General features: G+C 68.8%; 1 protein-coding gene across 1 annotated transcript in view; it reads left to right on the forward strand.

Moving 5' to 3' along the window:
• Positions 1-17689, forward strand: part of ASPG (asparaginase) — a 26148-nt gene that overhangs the window by 3291 nt on the left and 5168 nt on the right. The window contains exons 2-12 of the mRNA XM_055088752.1: positions 2089-2197; positions 2786-2897; positions 4453-4578; positions 6088-6171; positions 6807-6933; positions 10375-10487; positions 12521-12703; positions 12800-12913; positions 13425-13541; positions 14880-14975; positions 15218-15381. Coding sequence (XP_054944727.1) covers positions 2089-2197; positions 2786-2897; positions 4453-4578; positions 6088-6171; positions 6807-6933; positions 10375-10487; positions 12521-12703; positions 12800-12913; positions 13425-13541; positions 14880-14975; positions 15218-15381 — 1345 coding nt within the window. The remainder of the gene's footprint in view (positions 1-2088; positions 2198-2785; positions 2898-4452; positions 4579-6087; positions 6172-6806; positions 6934-10374; positions 10488-12520; positions 12704-12799; positions 12914-13424; positions 13542-14879; positions 14976-15217; positions 15382-17689) is intronic.

A 17689-nucleotide genomic window follows, 5' to 3' on the forward strand; every position in this document is an offset into this window, starting at 1 on the left:
CGTGTCCCCTGCGTCGGCAGGCGGACTCTCAACCACTGCGCCACCAGGGAAGCCCCAGAAAAATATTTTTTGTTCGTTGACTTCCTGACCCTCCCTCCAGGCTGTTTTCCCCACACTTGGCTGCTTCGTGTAATGATGTGTTGGCAGAATTCTGCACAGAGCGAATAGAACAGAAGGAGAGTTTAGCCTTCTCTTTGGCTGGTTCTGCCTGTCCACCCACACGCTCCCCAGGCGGGGACCACCAGGGTCTGGGCCGTGTGGGGCTCGCTGGCCCTGCACCTTCCTGCCACCCCGAGGCGTGGGGTGTCCCGGGAAGCCAGTGCCCCACCGTCCACTAGCAATAGCCTCGCTCTGGGGGGAGGTGACCGTGCACATCAGCTGCCCCGTCAGTGGATCCCCAGGTTTACATGGACACCCCAGTGCCACCCACTGGGAGGGCAGCTGGAGCGCAGAGTGGCGTGCGGGCTTCCTGTGGCTGCCCTGACCCATGGCCACAAACGGGGGCCTAGAGCAGCAGAGACCGCTCTCGGGAGATGCTCCCTCACTGCAGGCCGGCGTGTTCGTGTCTCTGCTCTGGGTGTCCACTCTCTTCTGCTTCTGTCTTACAAGGATGCGAGTGGTGGCACTCAGCACCCACCCGCATAAGCCAGCGTCGTCTCATCATCCCAGGACCCTAACTCAATCACGGCCTCAAAGACTGCATTTCAGGTCCTGGGCGTCAGGAGGGGACACCTTTGGGGGCCTGCTGCAGAAGGGTGGGCGGCTCTGAGCCTCCCTCAACGCCCAGGGTCTGGAGTTCTGGCCTCCTTGCCGTCAGGGCTGGCGAGTCCAGACCTTTGTGCAGGCAGGTGTGTGTCCTGGTCACACTTCAGGCATCTCGGGAGGGTGGCCGGGCTGGCAGTCACACACGGATGTCCCCTCTGTCTACTGAGCCCCGTCACTCCTGCAGCAAAGCATATGGAGCCCCTAAAGGGCGCTTCCTGAGTTGGGGGGCTGTTCAAGGTGCTCCCCCTTGGGTCTCCTTCTCTGGCTGGGGAGACGGCACCATGAACGTCCTTGGGCCAACGCAACTGTGTTTACTGGGGGTTGGCAGGAGCTGGGCCTGGGATTTACTTGGGGCAGGTTATTACGCAGCAGCAGGAGACCGATACACCGGGCAAAGGGTGAAGGCCACTGACCCTGGTCCTGAAGGTCTTACATGTTTCAGCCAGGGTGCTTCTCGAGGGGGGACCCTGCTGTTCTCGCCTCTGTGTCCAGGTGTTCGACATAGCCAGTTACGTGGGAGACGCCCAACAGAACCTCAGTGAGGGGTGCATGTGCCCAGAGAAGTTTAGCCGACTTGCCCAAGGTCACGGAGCTTGCAGGGAGCAGGGTGGGACAAAAAGCCAAGGCCCCAGTGCAGAGATTCTTCTGGGAGCCTTTGCTGAGGAGTCGTTTGTTTCCAGGAAACACTTGTGACTTCTCAGGGTTTTCTTAGAACACACACCGTTCCTGCCCAGTGCCTCCTTAGATGCATGTTTCTGGACATGGAGGCTGCAGGCAGAGGGCCTGGGCTGGACCCTGAAGGTGTCACACACGGTCCATGTAGGGAGAAAGGGTAACGGGGAGCGTGTGGGAATGGCACCAGCATCTGGACATCAAGGAGGGCTTCCTGGAAGTGGTATCCTGAGCTGGGATGAAGCACCTGCTGGGTGAGAAGCGGAAAGGAGCAGAGGACTTCCAGGCAGAGCCAACAGCGTGTCCATGGGCAGAGCGGTGTGGACGTTCTGGGAAGTGGGGGAAGAAGAGTGGGCACACGTGTCCGAGTTGTGAGAGGGCCAGGGCCCCTGAGCCTCGGTGGCGGAGCCCTGGGGCTGTCCGGGTGAGAGAAGCAGTCCCGACACGGGGCAGCTGCGGGCCCGTCCGCCCAGCCTCTGACTTCCCTGAGGGCCAGAGCTCACCCAGCCAGCTCCCAGCCCCCCACCCCTGCTGGGCCCTGGCCCCCAGTGAGGAGGGAGGGGCCGGAGGCTGAGGGGGGACGTGGAGGGGGCGGTGCTGGTGGTGGCTACCAGCCTCTGACCCCGCTTCCCTGCGCCACCCCGCCTGCAGTGCTCGTCCCTGGGAAGGGCCTGGCCGCCGTTCTGAGGACGCTGCCCATGTTCCACGATGGGGCGCACGCCCAGGCCCGTGGCCTCCCCGAGGACACCTTAGTGCTGCCGTGAGTGTCGGCTCCTCTGGGGTCCCGGGGAGGGACGATGGCCAGCTCTCATGGGGTGGGGGGCATCCTGAGACTGGCACCTGCCAGGCCGCGGCTTCTTAGTGTGTCCATGGCGAGCTGCTAGAGGATGCTGTCCCTACGGGCTCCCACTTTGATGGCTCTAGAACTGACTACAGCCCCCTTTCAAGTGAGCCATCAGGAGAGGCAGGGGCTGGCCCCAGGCGCCCCTCCTTGTGAGGGTCCCTTGTTTCCCAGTTCGTGGCCCCGGCTGCCCGGTGCTCTTCACTGCTGGCCGGCTGAGTGGGGCGGTGCCCTCCCGGTCGCTGACCTCCCTCCTGCCAGCAGCCCTCCTCCCAGCGTCGTCCTGGCTCACCGAGGGGAGGGGCCGCTGCTCTGGAGCAACCTGGCCTGGCCTGGCCTTGGCCCCTCCCGGGGACCACGGCCCTTGCTCCTGGGGCCTCGAGTGGAAGGGAGCCGGTGGGGTTGCAGAGCCCACGGCCGCGGCCCTGGGTGCGGGGGCCTGGCTGGGCAGAAGGGAACGGGGCCGCCGAGTGCGAGCCTGCTGTCCACCTCCTGCAGGCCTGCCAGCCCCGCCTGCCCTGACCAGAGGGTCGTGTACACGGTGCTGGAGTGCCAGCCTCTCTTTGACTCCAGTGACATGACCATCACCGAGTGGGTTCAGATCGCCCAGACCATCGAGGTGAGGTGACGGGGGTGTGTGGGCGGGGCTGGGGCCAGGAGCCAGGCGGGTCGCACCTGAGCTGCGAGGCTCCCAGGCCCTTTTACCTGCACCCGTGAGCGTGGGCATCGAGGGCCACGCCCGCTCTCCTGGCGAGGAGGTGGCCCGGGCGGCCGTCTCGATTTGTTCAGTCAGTCAGTTTGTCCCAGGTGGTACCCTGGGCTGAGACGGGCGGTGCTGCCCTGCAGACTTCATGCCTGGCCCAGCCCTCCTCCGTCTGCCCCGTGCCCCCGCCCACCCTAGGCCGTATAGTCTTCGTGGATTTCGGGCCCACAGAAGGGCACGGAGCCTGCAAGGGCCTCATGGTTTACACACTGTGGACGCCTTACCTGCAGCCCGAGCCGCCCCCTGCCAGCTTTCCTCCCTGTCCTCCCCACGCCACCAGCGCCAGCCCCTCTTCCCGCCCAAGCCTGGCCCCCGCCAGGCCCACTTCTCACCTTCCTCCCCTAAGAAAGCCCGCTCCCCACAGAGAGGCTTGTCACACAGCCTGCCCCTTCCTGGCAGCTGGGCGCTGGCCCCAGTTCCACACTTGTCTCGTCTGCCGGGGCAGCACGGCTTCCGGGGCCTCACCCCTCTCACGGTGAGCACCTGGGACCGCGTGCGGCCCTGGGCCCGGCCCTGTGTCTCTGAATGTCCGTAGCCGTGATCTGGGGCAGTCTCCCTGCTCTGTGGCCAGCAGCGTCCTACAGTTGGGGCCTGACCGCTTCTCTGAACGCCTAGGACCGCTGTCCTGGCTGCAGAGGCCAGCCATGCGCAGATTCACCGTGCGGCCAGCAGAGGGCGCCCCAGCCCGCCACGTGGCTCGGCTCCCCGGCAGCCACGGGCCCAGCCTGGCTTGGTCTTTCAACGGGCCACGGGAGATGGTCCCCTGAGGTCCCCTTGTCTCCCGGGACTGTGCCCCTCGCAAGCACAACCCGGGCCAGCTGCCCACTGAGGCCCAGCCTTGGCTGCCCGCTAGGAGGTGGTGGCCGGGGGTGCGTCCCTGCAGAGGTGGCCGGTGTGCCTGGAGGCATCCTTGCCGCCTGCCATGGCACAGCGGGCTCCCAGCACAGGCTGTGCCTCGTGCCCATCGCTTGTGTCCGCGCCTGGCCCTCCCACTGGACCGAGAGGCTGGTGGGCTTGCTCTCCCCTCAGCCCCTGCCGCCCCGGGGCCAGTGGTCACTGAGCAGGGGGCCCTCCAGGAGCACTGGGCTGACAGACCGGGCATCGCACGGTGGCGGGGGGAACCTTCCCATCCTCAGCTAAGGGTGTTCAGAGACCCCGACCTGAGTTCTCTCGTGGGCGAGGGGTGTCACGGGGAGGCCCGAGGGGACGGGAGGAGGCTGTCCTGGGCGCGAGGAGAGCCCGGGCGCCGGGACTCCAGGCAGAAGCTCCATCTCCAGTGGGCTTCCCCGGCCAGCGGTGGCCCGGGTCCCGCTGGCACCTCCCCGCGTCCAGCTGCATGTGGGGCCCTTAGCTTCCTTTTCCTGGGGGCCCCGGAGGCCAGGCCTGCCTGAGCTCGCCGCCCCTCCTGCAGAGACACTACGGGCAGTACCATGGCTTTGTGGTCATCCACGGCACCGACACCATGGCCTTCGCCGCCTCCGTGCTCTCCTTCATGCTGGAAAACCTGCAGAAAACTGTCATCCTCACTGGTGCCCAGGTAACAACCCAGGCTGCCCAGTGGGCATAAGGTCCGGGCCTTCCTGAGGCCACAGGGCATCTCAGCGCTGCTGGGGGCCCAGGTGGGTCCCCGGGCTCCTTGCTCGCTCCGGCAGCTCCCCGAGTTGGTTCCTGCTCTGCCTGAGCCGGCCGGCGCTGGTCAGTGCCCTGGTCCTGCCTGGTGCCAGCCCTGCCACCCTGGGGGTGGGTCCACAGCCTGCTGCCGGCCTTGTCCAGCTGCCCTCCTCTTGTCGCTGTCCTCCTCTTCCCACTGTGGTTCCCACCGATGCCATCCCTGGGCACCTGGGCACATGCTACCCCCTCCTCTCTCACCCTGACCCAGCACAACCCCCAAAGCCAACGGTGGAATATTCTAGAAAACTGCTGGATTTGAAGGGGGGCGGTGGGGGAAGCCTGGACCCCCGTCAGGGCCTGCGTCAGAGGCTGCCTGCGGTGGCGCCGTGGGGCCAGCCCTCCCCAAGGCCCTGGAGAGCCTTCCCCGGGGTCCGAGGTCGGGAAATCAGTTGCCAGGTGCTGAGCCGGCCGCCTGCCCTGCTCTGTCCATGGTCCCCGCGGGTCACAGTGGGACGGCCCCACTCGGGAGGCCCAGGGCCACACCGCACTCACCCCACTGCTGCCGGGCACGGCCCACTGGGAGCTCGAGTGGAGGGATGGGGTGCAGGCTGACCCTGGCTCTTCCCGGACCCTCCTGAGCCCCTGGGTGTAGGTCGCCATCAGGCCTCTCCCAAGGGGCAAAGGGCAGAATTCTGAGCGCTGCCGTCCCCGGGAAGGGTCACGCCTGTGCTCTTCTGACCCGCGCGCTGGCCCTGCCGCAGCGTCCCTGTTACGGCGCAGGGGAGACTGAGGCTCAAGGCCCGGGGCTGCTGGCCCTCTGCCACACCCCTTGTGGGGACCCCGGGCTGTGGCCCCAGGCCAGGGCTCTTCCTCTGGAGGCCCTGGGCCCACCCCTGCCCCGCCGGCCCGTCTGCACACCCCGCAGCAGGCCAGCCCCTTGTTGCCTTCCTGGGCAGGAGGGGTGGGGGTCTGGGTACGGGTCAGAGTCAGCCCTGGGGGCGCCGGCCCTCACGCAGACGCGGGAGCCGGTCTGGGACCCGGAGCTCGGAGGCCCCGCGGGAGGCTCCTGGCCAGCGCGTCCACCCGCGGTCAGCTCTTGGCCACCCTCTGCCCAGCCGGTCCAGAAGTGGCCGGGGCAGCGAGGGAGCAGGGCCTCTGTGCCCCGGGGCCAGGGAGCTGCGCTGGGCAGTGGCGGGTCCCCGGGCGGGAGCCCATCCGGCCGGCCTCCGGCAGCGGGCACCGGGGCCCGCGGGGAGCAGAGGGTGCTGGGGTGCGGGCCAGACTGGCACGGGCAGCAGGTGCAGCTCCCCGAGCAGCGGTCCCCACCGACCCGAGCCTGCCTGGCCCTCCCCTGGACCCCCGCCCGGCTCCGCGCTGGGCCCCTCCTACGCTGCCTGGGCCCCAGCCCCTCTCCTCGCCGTGGCCTCTCCCGCAGGTGCCCATCCATGCCCTGTGGAACGACGGCCGTGAGAACCTGCTGGGTGCCCTGCTGCTGGCTGGCCAGTACGTGATCCCCGAGGTACCTCGTCCTCCCTCCTCCCTCCTGCCTGCGTGCTCCTGGGAACCCGGGCCGGGGGCCTGGGGTGTGGTGCTCAGAGGGACACATGGGGGGGGCGTCTGGCGGGGCTTCAAGATCCGTCTTTCCCCTTGAACGTGGAGTACGCCGTCACCGTAGAGAAAATGGGAAGATAGAGAAGGCAGCAGGAAACAGTCACTGCCTCTCACCCCCCGAGACGTCTGCTGCTGACAGCGTGGTGGATTTTCTCCGGGTCACGTGCGTGTGTGCGTGTGCGTGTGGTTTACGTGTATTTGTCTCATACCTGTGACACGGTATATATTTATTTACACCGCATACATATGTACACGTGTACGTTTCCATCAGTAGGTCGCACGGGCGTGGTTTTGGAGCGGGCTTTTCCCTCTTCATCTTTCCCGGTCACGTGGTGACACAGGGAGACGTTTTCAAGGTCCCCCCCTCACGTCTCAGGGGACGGGGAGAGGAGCCCTGGGCGGGGGTCGCCCGCCCTGGGGAGGGGCTTCACGGAACGCCGTCAGGGCCTGTCTCGCTGCTGAGGTGCCCAGCCCGCCCCACGGGAACAGCTCCTGAGCAGGGCAGGGGCTCCCCGGCGCTGAGTGGCTCCCCACCCCCGGCAGGTCTGCCTGTTCTTCCAGAAGCAGCTGTTTCGGGGCAACCGAGTGACCAAGGTGGACACGCGCAGGTTTGCGGCTTTCTGCTCCCCCAACCTGCCCCCTCTGGCCACCGTGGGCGCCGATGTCACAAGTAAGCGAGCAGGGGTCACGTCGCGTCACGGCGTGCAGGGAGCTGCTGCGGGGACTGTGCGGGGGCTCCTGGGTGGGAGCGCACGGCTCGGGGCTCTGCCCTGGGCTGCGGAGAAGCCGGGGGCCTGGGGGCGCTGCTCAGAGCGGGGGGGCCCCAGCAGGTAACCCCGGCTCCGAGCGGGGGGCCATCCCGGGCGGGGCCGCGTTTGGGCCATCAGCCTCCTGTGCCTCCCCGCGGCCACGTGGCCCCGGGTCCAAGGGTCCCTCAGTCACGGTCAGCGGCTCTGCCACTCGCCTCGGCCTCCCGGGGACGTGGTTCTGGTAGCGCGACCTCGTCCCGGGGACTTTCAGGGGTGTTTCCGTGCCCTGGGCCTGGCAGGCCGCCCGCCCCCGCCTCCCGTGGGTGGGGCACCCCGACGCCGGCCCTGGTGAGGAGCCGTCTCCAGCCCAGCCCTCGGCGAGCGCTGCTGCGTGGGTGCTCGGGCCTCACCCGACGCAGCCGCCCTCGTGGCCGTGGAGACGCTCTCCACCAGGGAGGTCCGCTCTCCTGTGCGTCTCCGGGGCCCCCCGGCCCCCCTCCGGGTCCGCCGTGGGCACGGCCAACCCCTCCGCGAGGCAGCGTGACGGCTTCGCTCCGGTGGCCTTGCTCTCCGCCCAGCCCCTGCCGTCTACATGCTGCCCTCTCGCCCCGCCGTGTCTCCTCCTGTGCCTTCGAGACGCGGGCATCCAGGCGTGGTGGCGGGCAGGACCTCTGCCAGGCGGTTGTGGGGCTACAGCAGGAGGAGGGAAGGACCACGCAGGGAGGCGTTGCGGCCCCGAGCCCTGACTTCGTTCTGGGGGTCTTACCCTGCCTTTCCCTCCCCCTACCCACCCACCCTGCTTGCTGGAGCGGCCCGGGGGTTGGTAAGGCCCGGAGCGGTCAGTGCGTCTAAGGTGTGCATAGCACGCCGGGTTCCGGGGCCCAGAGTCAGGAAGGCTTCCTGGAGGAGGTGGCCACGTGCTGGCGCTGGCAGATGGAGCGCTTCCTTGCTGTGGCGGGCACGGCGCGCAGCCCCTCCGGCCCCGGTGCCAGCCAGCCGAGGAAGGGGGGGCGGGTGGGAAGGAGGGGCGGCCGCCTCCGCCGTGGACGCTGAGTCACAGCTCCTCCGGGGCTCAGAGGGGAGCTCCCAGGGCGCAGCCCCCTGGCAGGTGCGGCGTTCACCTGGATCCCCAGGCCCCTACCCGTGCCACGCCGAGCCCGCGCCGGCCTTGAGGTGCAGGGCATGCTGGTGCGGCCTGGGCTGGGCGGCTGGACGGGCGTGGCGCTGAGGCTGGCCCAGAGAGGAGAGGCCGCGCTTGGACTCCCAAGCCCGTGATCCCAGGAGGGTTGTGTCCCCCCAGCCAGGGCGCCCGTGTGGTGTGTGAGGGCCCAGGGCTGGTCCCGGCACCTGGTGCTGAGAAACACCAGCCTCTGCCCGGGGTGTGCCGGCGGGGCCCCCGGGGAGGCGGGGAGCTGGGGACTGACACCAGCACTGGGGCGGCCGGCGCCCTCTCGCTGCTTTTTGTTGCGTTTTCCCTCCCCTCTGTGAGGCCGTTACAGACGAGGGGCGAGGGGCTCAGGAGGGGGAGCTGTGCTGGGTGAGGAGGGGTGCACGGCGGGAGGTGGGGGGGGGTGCCGGCCCCGCCCTTCCCCGAGTGGGTGAGGCACGTGCGGTCACACCGGGCCTCCAGGAGCCCCGGGTCCTCGCTGTGCAGAAGCCCTGGCCCCAGGGAGGGGGAGTCAGGCCGACAGGCTCGGACCAGCGGGGTCCCGGTAGCTGAAGGGGACGCGGCACCCAGCGTCCCCGTGCGCGCGGGCTCCGCTGCGTGGCCCTGCGGGGGCACTGGTAGGACCGAGCAGGGACGGTGGTCCGCACACCACCGTCCCTCCTCTCGACCCCTCTGTGCACGGGGACGGTGCTCCCCTGGTGCCCAGTAGGCCCAGGTGGGAGGACTTGGGGTCCCATGGGCTCTGAGGGGGATGGGCTGGCTGTGCGGGGGGGGCCCTCTCTGTCTCCGTAGACCCCCCTCTGCAGCCATAACTCCTGGCTGGTGGCCTCGCTCCCACCTGCCGCCGTCCTATCTGCTCGCCCCGCTGCGGCCGGGCCCCGAAATGGCAGGACGCCTCTCGCTGCTGACGGATGCTGCGGCCGCCCTCCTCCCAAGCCCATCCCCCAGAGCCCCCGCGTCTCCCCCCACCGCCCAGCTCCCCGTGAAAGGGCAGCACGTGTCTGGAACGTCCCTCGGTTTGTCATCATGCGAGAATTGCTCTGGTGGAAACAGCAGGAGGCCCGCAGGCTGGCACCCCCTCCTCGGGACCGGGTGGTGGAGGAGCCCTGGGCGGGGCTCCTGGAGCCCCCATTCCCCTCCGGGCTCTGCACCTGCCTCTGGGCAGCCCTGGGCGAGGCCCTTTCCCTCCCTGGGCCTCAGCTTCCCGGGGCTGGACGACGGGGTCTCCTTGGTACCTGCCCCTCAGCCTGGCCTCTGCCTGCTCGAGGCTGCCATGTGCGAGGGGCCGAGAGGATGGGACACTGGGCTCAGCGCCGGGCTCCTGAGGGTCAAAGGCCAGGCCTGCTGCCCAGACCCCTGCCCCCTGCCCATGGGTGGAGCAGGAGGGCTGTGAGGCCTCTGGTGGCTTGGTCCCCGCAGAGCACAGCCTTTAGACCGCGGAGAGCCTGATCCTCTGGGGAGTTCTCTGCGTGGCGGGCACTGACCCCACGTAACGGCCCCCTTCACTCTCCACGGGGCTCAGGAGCCACCCTGGGCGTGGAGAGCAGGCTGGGCTCACGTTAGGCCTCTGAGACTTCGGGGTGAACAAGATGGAGGTTTTCTCTCCCCAAAGGTTAGGGATCCAGAAGACTCTTCATTCATTCATTCATTCCTTGACTTGCTGGGCCGTGGGCCAGCTCGGTGCCCAGTAAGGGGCTCGTGAGGCGGGCTGGTCAGAGGACGCTGCCCCGACCGCTCCTGCGATCCGGGCTCGCAGATTCCTGGTGATGCCCCGGCTCCGCCCCGTCTGCTGTGCTTCTCGCCGTTGCACGTGCTGTGCCCTCTGCCTGCAAGGCCCTTCCTCCGCCTGCCCTCTCCCCTCTCCTGCACTGGCGTGGCCTGCTGGGCTCTGGAGGCCTCCGTCCCCGCGGGGTCCTCTTCGCCCCCTGGACCCCACGCCCACCACGGGGGCTGGCTCAGGCTGGAGCTGCGCCCCCCGCCTGAGCGAGCTGGGAGAGGGGGTGCGGGACGGGACTCCGGGGAGGCCGGGCCGGTGCCATGGCCTGGGGGTCCGGGGAGGCCGGGCCGTGGCCGTGGCCGGGGGGGTCCGGGGAGGCCGGGCCGGGGCCGTGGCCGGGGGGTCCGGGGAGGCCGGGCCGGGGCCGTGGCCTGCAGCTGGCCGGAAGCTGTGCATTCGGTCCCCCTGTCCTCACAGTTAACCGGGAGCTGGTGCGGAGGGTCCGTGGGCAGGGCCGGCTGGTGGTAAACAGCAGCATGGAGCGCGACGTGGGCCTGCTGCGCCTCTACCCCGGGATCCCTGCCACCCTGGTACGGACCCCGGCTCAGCCCCCGTGGTGCCTGCCTCCTGTACCCCCGCCCCTCCCCACCTTTGTGTCACTGGGACCTGCACCCCCTCCGCTGCCTTCTCAGCCCATTCACCTCATTTGTGAACTGGGCTTGTCCCCGCGGACGTCACAGCACCGGGTTCCGAGGGCTCCTCTGAGGCTGATGGAGTGCGGCTCTGGACTCTGCTCTCTCTTGTGGCCGCTCTGGTGGTCCCTGCCGTCCACCCCTTGGCCACCAGCCGTCCCTGGGGCGGACATGGAGCCTGCCTCCGTCCTGCCCAGTGAGTCAGGCCCAGACGCTGGGCTGCCAGTCGGATGGAGGGTCTCGGGTAAAAGCGTCTCTGGGCACCGCTGGCGCTGAGTGCGGGGCTGCAGGGGCTCAGAACACGCTTGCTTCAGTGCTGTGACCAGCGGGGCACTGCAACCCCCTCTTCTACCCGACACACGTGGCTTCCCGGGTGTGTCCCTATACCTGGGGTGGCCCGGCATCAGGCTGCCTTGAACCTCTGGGCCGCAGTCTGTGAACTGGAGCCTCTGCTCCCCTCCCGGGGCGCTGGGCACACACGGGGCAGAGCCGCGATGGGGCCAGAAGGGGTTTGCTGGAGGCGCGCTCCAGTGAGAGCTGCCCTCGAAGATGAGGGTCGTCCCAGGGGCTGGTGGCCGGAGCCCACGCACGGGTCTCACATCGTGTAGTAGCCAGAGGTCGCTGCACGAGGCTGCCATCTTAAGTGGGGCTGAGCTGCACAGGCTCCTTCTGGGAAAACATGCTGGCCTGGGAAGTCTTTCTAGAACATGCTGTAGCTGGGGGAGGGCAGAGCCATAAGCTGGGCCGAGCTCAGGCAGGGGGACGGGACGGGATCCCCAGGGCTTCACTCGACGGGGACTTCTGGGCCGTCGGGGCAGGGCCCGCGGGTGGTGAGCCTCGCCCGGCAGCGGGTCCTAGTCTCCAGTCTCCCCGTTCCCGGGTATCTGCCAGGAACAGGTCTGCTCTCACCTTTGGCCTCTGCCTGGAGAAGCAGGGGGAACCGATGGCAGTTCCGAAAGGCTCTGATGGGGGCACAGCCAGAGGGCTGGACGCCTGCGGCACAGGCCAGCAGCTTGGCCTCTGGGCTCCCCCGCGTGGCGGGTTCAGGGACAGACAGTGCTCAGCCCTGGGGCCTCTGGGCTGTGCCCACCAGTGCTGACACAGGGCATGGCTGAGCCGGGCAGCAGGTGTCCCCGCAGGGTGGCCTCTGAGGGGACCATCCTTGTTCGAGGTTAACCCCAGGCCCCGTCCTCTTTTTTTTTTTTTAATTAATTTATTTATTTTTGGCTGCGTTGGGTCTTCGTTGCTGCGCGCGGGCTTTGTCTAGTTGCGGCGAGCGGGGGCTGCTCTTTGTTGCGGTGCACGGGCTTCTCATTGCGGTGGCTTCCCTTGTTGCGGAGCGCGGGCTTCAGTAGCTGTGGCGCACGGGCTTAGTTGCTCCACGGCATGTGGGATCTTCCTGGACCAGGGCTCGAACCTGTGTTCCCTGCACTGGCAGGTGAACTCTTAACCACCTTGCCACCAGGGAAGCCCACATCTTCTGTCTTCCGAGTGGAGCCTTGCAGCCTCGTGGGATGTGCGGACAGCACCCTGGCTTAAGCAGAACCCTGCGTGTGTGTTTAGCTGCAGGGCCCTTTCCCCACACACTGGCTTGCTGGGAGCATCACCTGTTGTGTGTCAGACGTGGCAGAGCTTTGGACCGGATGGAGGGGCCGGGGGCCGGGAGGGGTGGTGCGGTGGCCCAGCTGGGATGGGGGAGCCTTCACTCCGTGAGACCTCTGATGGCCCTTTCTCATGTCCAGCTGGCTCCTTGTGACCTCTGACCCATTTCCACGGTGTTTGTGGCCTTAACACTTAGAAGGGGACAGGGGTCCCTTTGGGGGGATGTGTTGGGGAGTGTGGCAGGCGCCGAGGGTGCAGGGCCAGCCTGCTGGTCCCCGTTGCTGGAGCAGGAAGCAAGGCCCCTCACCCTCGCCTCCCGGCCCCCTCAGGTCCGGGTCTTCCTGCAGCCCCCCCTGAAGGGCGTGGTCATGGAAACCTTCGGATCAGGCAACGGGCCCACCAAGCCCGACCTGCTTCGGGAGCTGCGGGTGGCAGCTGAGCGAGGCCTAATCATCGTCAACTGTACCCACTGCCTTCAGGGCGCCGTCACCTCGGACTATGGCACTGGCACGGTGGGGCGGGGACACCGAGGCCTCGGGAGGGAGGGCAGGGGCAAGTCCGGCTGTGACCCCGCGCCCCATCGTCCGCCTGCGCCTCCGTTCCTGCAGGCCCTGGCGGGAGCCGGCACCATCTCAGGCTCCGACATGACATCGGAGGCGGCCCTGGCCAAGCTGTCGTATGTGCTTGGCCTGCCGGGGCTGAGCCTGGATGGCAGGAAGGAGGTGCGTGCCCCCTCCGGCTGGGGACCCGGGCCCGCACCGGTGGGCGGCGGGGCCCAGTCCGGGGGACGTGTGCCTGGGTTCGGAAGGGAGGTGAGGACGGGGGCCTCCCCCGATCGGTTGCCAGCCCCAAGCCTGGGCACTGCCTGTCCTCACCTCGAGGAGCCCCAGGTCTGGCTTGGGCCGAGGATTCCCAAACTGCTCCCAGCGTATCCCCTCCCTCTTGCTTTTCAGGCTGGCCTCAGACACAGCTGTCCCCGGGCCCGGGCGCTGGGCAGAGGCCACAGGGGCCCGGGGAGACCCTGAGCTGGAGGGCTGGAGGGTGGCGCTGGCCTGGTGTGGGGATCTGGCTGGGGTTGGGCTCCGGCCTCAGGCATGGCACCCGAGGGAGGAGATTCAGGCCCGGGGCAGCCCTCTCTCGGGGCCCGGGGTGCCTGGCCTGCGAGGTTGGTCTGGGCTGCCGGGTCCGGGCCCTGATGGAGCGGGCCCGGCTCTCCGTGTGCTCCCCCGGCAGCTGCTGGCCAGGGACCTGCGCGGGGAGATGACGCCGCCTGCCGCGGACGCGCTCCGGCCCTCTCTGCGGGGCAGCACGCTGGGCCGCGGGGTCGCCCAGCTCCTCAGTCTGAGCCAGGTACTGTCTGGCGCGGGCGAGGGGGTCCGGGCGGCGGGTCCCCGAGGGATGGGCTCCCGCCCCCTGGCATTTTGGTGTCAGGAGCGGAGAAGCACCAGGCACGGACTGGTTCTGGGCTCGGGGCCACAGTGGGGAGGGTCTGCAGGGGCTCGCGGGCCGGCGCGTGGGAAGGGGCCAGGCAGTCGCGAGGGGCCTGCAGCAGCGTGCACGCGGTGCTCAGGGCGTGGCCGCTCACCGGGGGGCAGCCGGGCCGGGCCTGCTGGCCCTGGTGCAGGGCCGCCTCGCGAGGCGGGCGCTCTCAGGCACCATGGGCGCTCCGTCCGTCCTGCTGCTGGCGGGAGAGAGGTGTCTGCCCTGGGGCCTCCCCGGGCAGGGGGGCCAGGCCTGGAGCTCCTTCCCCTTCTCAGCCAGGGTGCCCAGGTCCAGGAAGGGGCCAAGGACTTGCTTTAGGGCCTGGGGTCTGAGATTCAAGCTGGGCCAGGCTCCCGGGGGTGACTGGGGCCTCCCGATGTCCCACCTTGCCACCACCCCCGGCACCGGCCTCTGGGACAAGTGTCCAGACCTGGTGAGCCTGGCAGGAGACGGGCACCGTGTCCCGTTGCTGACCCGGTCACACCACGTGCCTCGGTCTCCCCTCTGCAGAGTGAGGGTGGGTGAGTGGAGAGTGGCAGGAGCTTAACCCGCTTGCCAGGGACGGGCAGTAGCCGGACGTGTGCGGCCTGTCGTTACAGTGGATGCCTCGGGCCTTAATGACTCGAGAGATCAGGGCCCGCCACGGTGCCTGGTGCAGGGATGCCTGTGGGGGCCTCTGATGGGACCCCCAGCCTTCTGGTGCCTTTGGGAGCTGTTAGGCGACCCGTGGATTTCCCAGCACCGGGGCCAGGCGGCCCTTCCTTCTGGGGAGGGCCAGGCACCCCTTCCCACCCTCCCCCAGGCAGGTGCCCTAGGAGTCCCCTGCCTCCTGGCCCGCAGGGGAGGCGGGCGAGGACGTGGGTCTCAGCGGGCGGGTGGCAGGCCCCGGTCACACAGCTGATGGGACAGAGCCAGGTGGTGGCTTGTGTCCTGCCTGGACTTTGCTCCCAGGGGTGGGGGTCCCAAGTAGGCCTCAGATGTGGTGCCCAGCCCCTTTCTTTTACCACGCTGAGACTTGAGGGGGCGCTGGACCCCATCCTGGACTCACTGCCGGCGCGGTGTGCGGGCCAGCAGGGTCCCCGCGGGCCCTGCGCCCCACCTCTGCCCACCTGTTCCCCTGCTCCTGGCCCTGCCCACTCCTGGGGGTGCTGAGGACCCCAGGAAGCGGCAGGGGTCCCAAGGTGCTGCGGCGCCCCCTCACCCCAGGAGGCTGATGATGTGCGGGAGGCCCTGGCACCCAGCCTGGCCTGTGCCGCGGCCCACGCCGGCGACCTGGAGGCCCTGCAGGCGCTCGCGGAGCTGGTGAGACCGCGGCCCGCCCTCGGGGACCAGCTCCAGCTGCACCAGGCCCGGGGGGGTGGGGCGCTGCCCAGATATGGGCGGGACTGCCCGTCCCGGGGCCTGCTCACCTCCCTGCAGCTGAGGGGGGCACGTGGCTGTGTCAGGCCCCCCTCGCGTGCACCGCGACCCTGTCCCTTCCCTGTGGCCTACCTGGCCCTGCCCGGCCTCCCCTCAGCGGGTGACGGCCCCTTGCCTCGCCCCAGGGCGGTGACCTGAGCCTGGAGGACTTTGGTGGTCAAACTCCGCTGCACTCGGCCGCCCGAGGGGGCCAGGCTGGGGTGGTCGCCATGCTGCTGCAGAGAGGGCTGGACGTGAACGCACGGGACAAGGATGGCCTCAGCCCGCTGCTGCTGGCCGTGAGGGGCAGGTACGGGGCCAGGGGGGGCGGGCACTGTGGCGGATGTGCGGGCAGGGGTGCCATGTGGGGCAGGGTCTGGACAGGGATGCCTCAGAGGGGGCCTTCGGTGTGCCTGTGGTCACACAGCATCCCCAGGCAAAGCCAGGTGGGACCAAGGACGCCTGCTTCCTGGAGCCTCGCCCACCTCCAGCTGGGCCCTACGCACTAGCGGTGACCTTGCCAGGCGTGAACAGGGCCCAGGGTGGTCAGGGAGGGCTTCCTGGAGGTGACCTCCAAGCTGAGCCAGGCAGGCCCGGCAAGGCCCTGGCACGGAATTTCTAGAACAGAAAAATGCTTACAGAGAGCACAAGGGGTCTCTTGTGTGTTCCCTACATCCTCTACCTGAGGGGCTGGGGGTGGGGCAAGAGGAGAAACCCCCAGCCCAGCACTGGGATGGAGCAGGTACAGAGCAGGTGACATAGTACCTGACGTTGGGCTGGGTGAGCACAGGTCCCCAAGGGGGCAGGCTCAGCATGCGTGCTAGTGGAGGTGGGGGTCCCCCAAGCTGGCCCCATCCAACAAACCCGGGCTTTTTAAGGCAGGGCCCCAGCCTGGGTTTTTTGGGGGCCCCCGCCCAAGTGGAGACTTGCAGAGCTGAGCCCTTGCTGAGGCCCCAGGGCCCTGGGCAGTCATTGTGGGCACCTGACCTCTGGTTTCTTCTAAGGAGGGGCAGAGGCCCCCTGCCCTGCAGCCAAGGCCAGAGGCTGGGGCCCCCTGGAGGGGCCACCCTGTGTGCTCACCTGTGACGTGCGCCGCAGGCTGGGGCGGCGGCACCTTGCAGGGTGGGTTGCGTGAGGATCGACGTGAAGGAAAACGCACGAGCTGGTGGTCACCACCCGGGAGCCGGGGTCACAGGCTCTGACCCCTTCCCTTGGGGTTGGGCCTGGCGGGCGGGCGGGCAGCCAGCCAGCGCGAGGCCGGAGGAGCAGGCATCGGGGCTGGTGAACACCTGTACCCGTGTCCTCTGCTGGGGCGGGCGTCTCCTTGCCCTCCCAGGCCCGCCTGGCATCTCTCCGAGGGGCAGGCCTCTCCTGCTCTGACGGACAGTTGGAACTCACGGCGGATGGGCACGGGAGGGGCCTGGTAGCCACTTGGCCCTGCATTCTAGGGGCTTACGTTGCTCCGAGGCCTGGAACTTTCTGGGAAGGCCTAGGGGCCGGGCGGGACCACTCTCCCACCTGTGTCCCCGTCCCCGGCCGGCAGCTGGGAGGGGCATCACGTACATACGTGCGTGTGTGAGCGTGAGCGCGCTGGTGAACGCGGGTGTGTGTGTGTCTGGGACGTGGGGATCGCAGCCCTTGCTTTCCATCTCTCGCAGTCTTGCTGTTTCCAAAGGCAGAGCCAGTCTCGGTTTAGCGTCTGCCACGGGCCCCGGGCCCTCCCCAGGGGGCTCTCGGCCTGCAGGACCCTGGGTTATTTCTGGGGCTTTCAGGAGTCTCATGGACAGCCCAGGCCACCAGACCGCTGGGCTCAGTCCTGGGCCGGGGCGCCTCACCCTTGGGGCAGTGGGGTAGCCCCTCCCTCCCGGCCTCCTGGGAGCATCGAAGGGTTCTCAGAACAGGCGGGGACAGAGGGGGAGGGTGTGCCCCTGGTGCCCAGGCCGGGGGATCTGGCTGGAGACTCCGTTGCTCACACGAGGGTGTGGGTGCCAGCCTGGTGAGCTCACCCTGTCCTGGTCCCACCCGCTTGTCCCCAGCTGGCCGTCACGGCAGCTCCCTCGCCTCCCGAACCGGCCTCCCGGCTCACCCCCCAGCGGGCCCTGCTGTGCCCTGGAGGGGCTGGCCTCACCCTGGAGGGCTCCGGGGGGGTGGGGGACCCCACTCTCCTCCCCGGCTCCCTAAAAGTGGGCTGACCATGCAGTTGATGGTACACCCCCAAACTGGGGAAGGGGGCAGCCTCGGGGCTCTGTGCTCTCTGTTCCCCGGGCTCGGAGCAGGTGCCTCGACACCCACAGGTCTCTGGGCCCTGCTCCGGGCCAGCCTGACGCCATGTTCTTCCCTCAGGGTCTCATGCCCTCCCCATCCCCAAGGGCAGACTACCGGCCCAAGGGATTCCGTTTTTCCCAGACTCGGCCCTGGCGGGTGTGAGCTCGGCAGGGAGGCTCCTCCAGGGTGGGCCGCCCGAAGGTGCCCAGAGCAGTGCCTCGGGGCCTCCCTCGCGGGGCGGGGGGGGGGGTGGGGGGGGTGGGTGGGGCGGGGCGGCGGCTGCGGACGGAGGTGCTGCTCAGCCGGGGCTGACGGACTGCCCCCCCCCCCGCCCGGCGGGGGTCTGGGTGCTG

This window comes from Physeter macrocephalus, chromosome 11 (assembly GCF_002837175.3).
Source record: "Physeter macrocephalus isolate SW-GA chromosome 11, ASM283717v5, whole genome shotgun sequence".
Lineage (NCBI taxonomy): Eukaryota > Metazoa > Chordata > Mammalia > Artiodactyla > Physeteridae > Physeter > Physeter macrocephalus.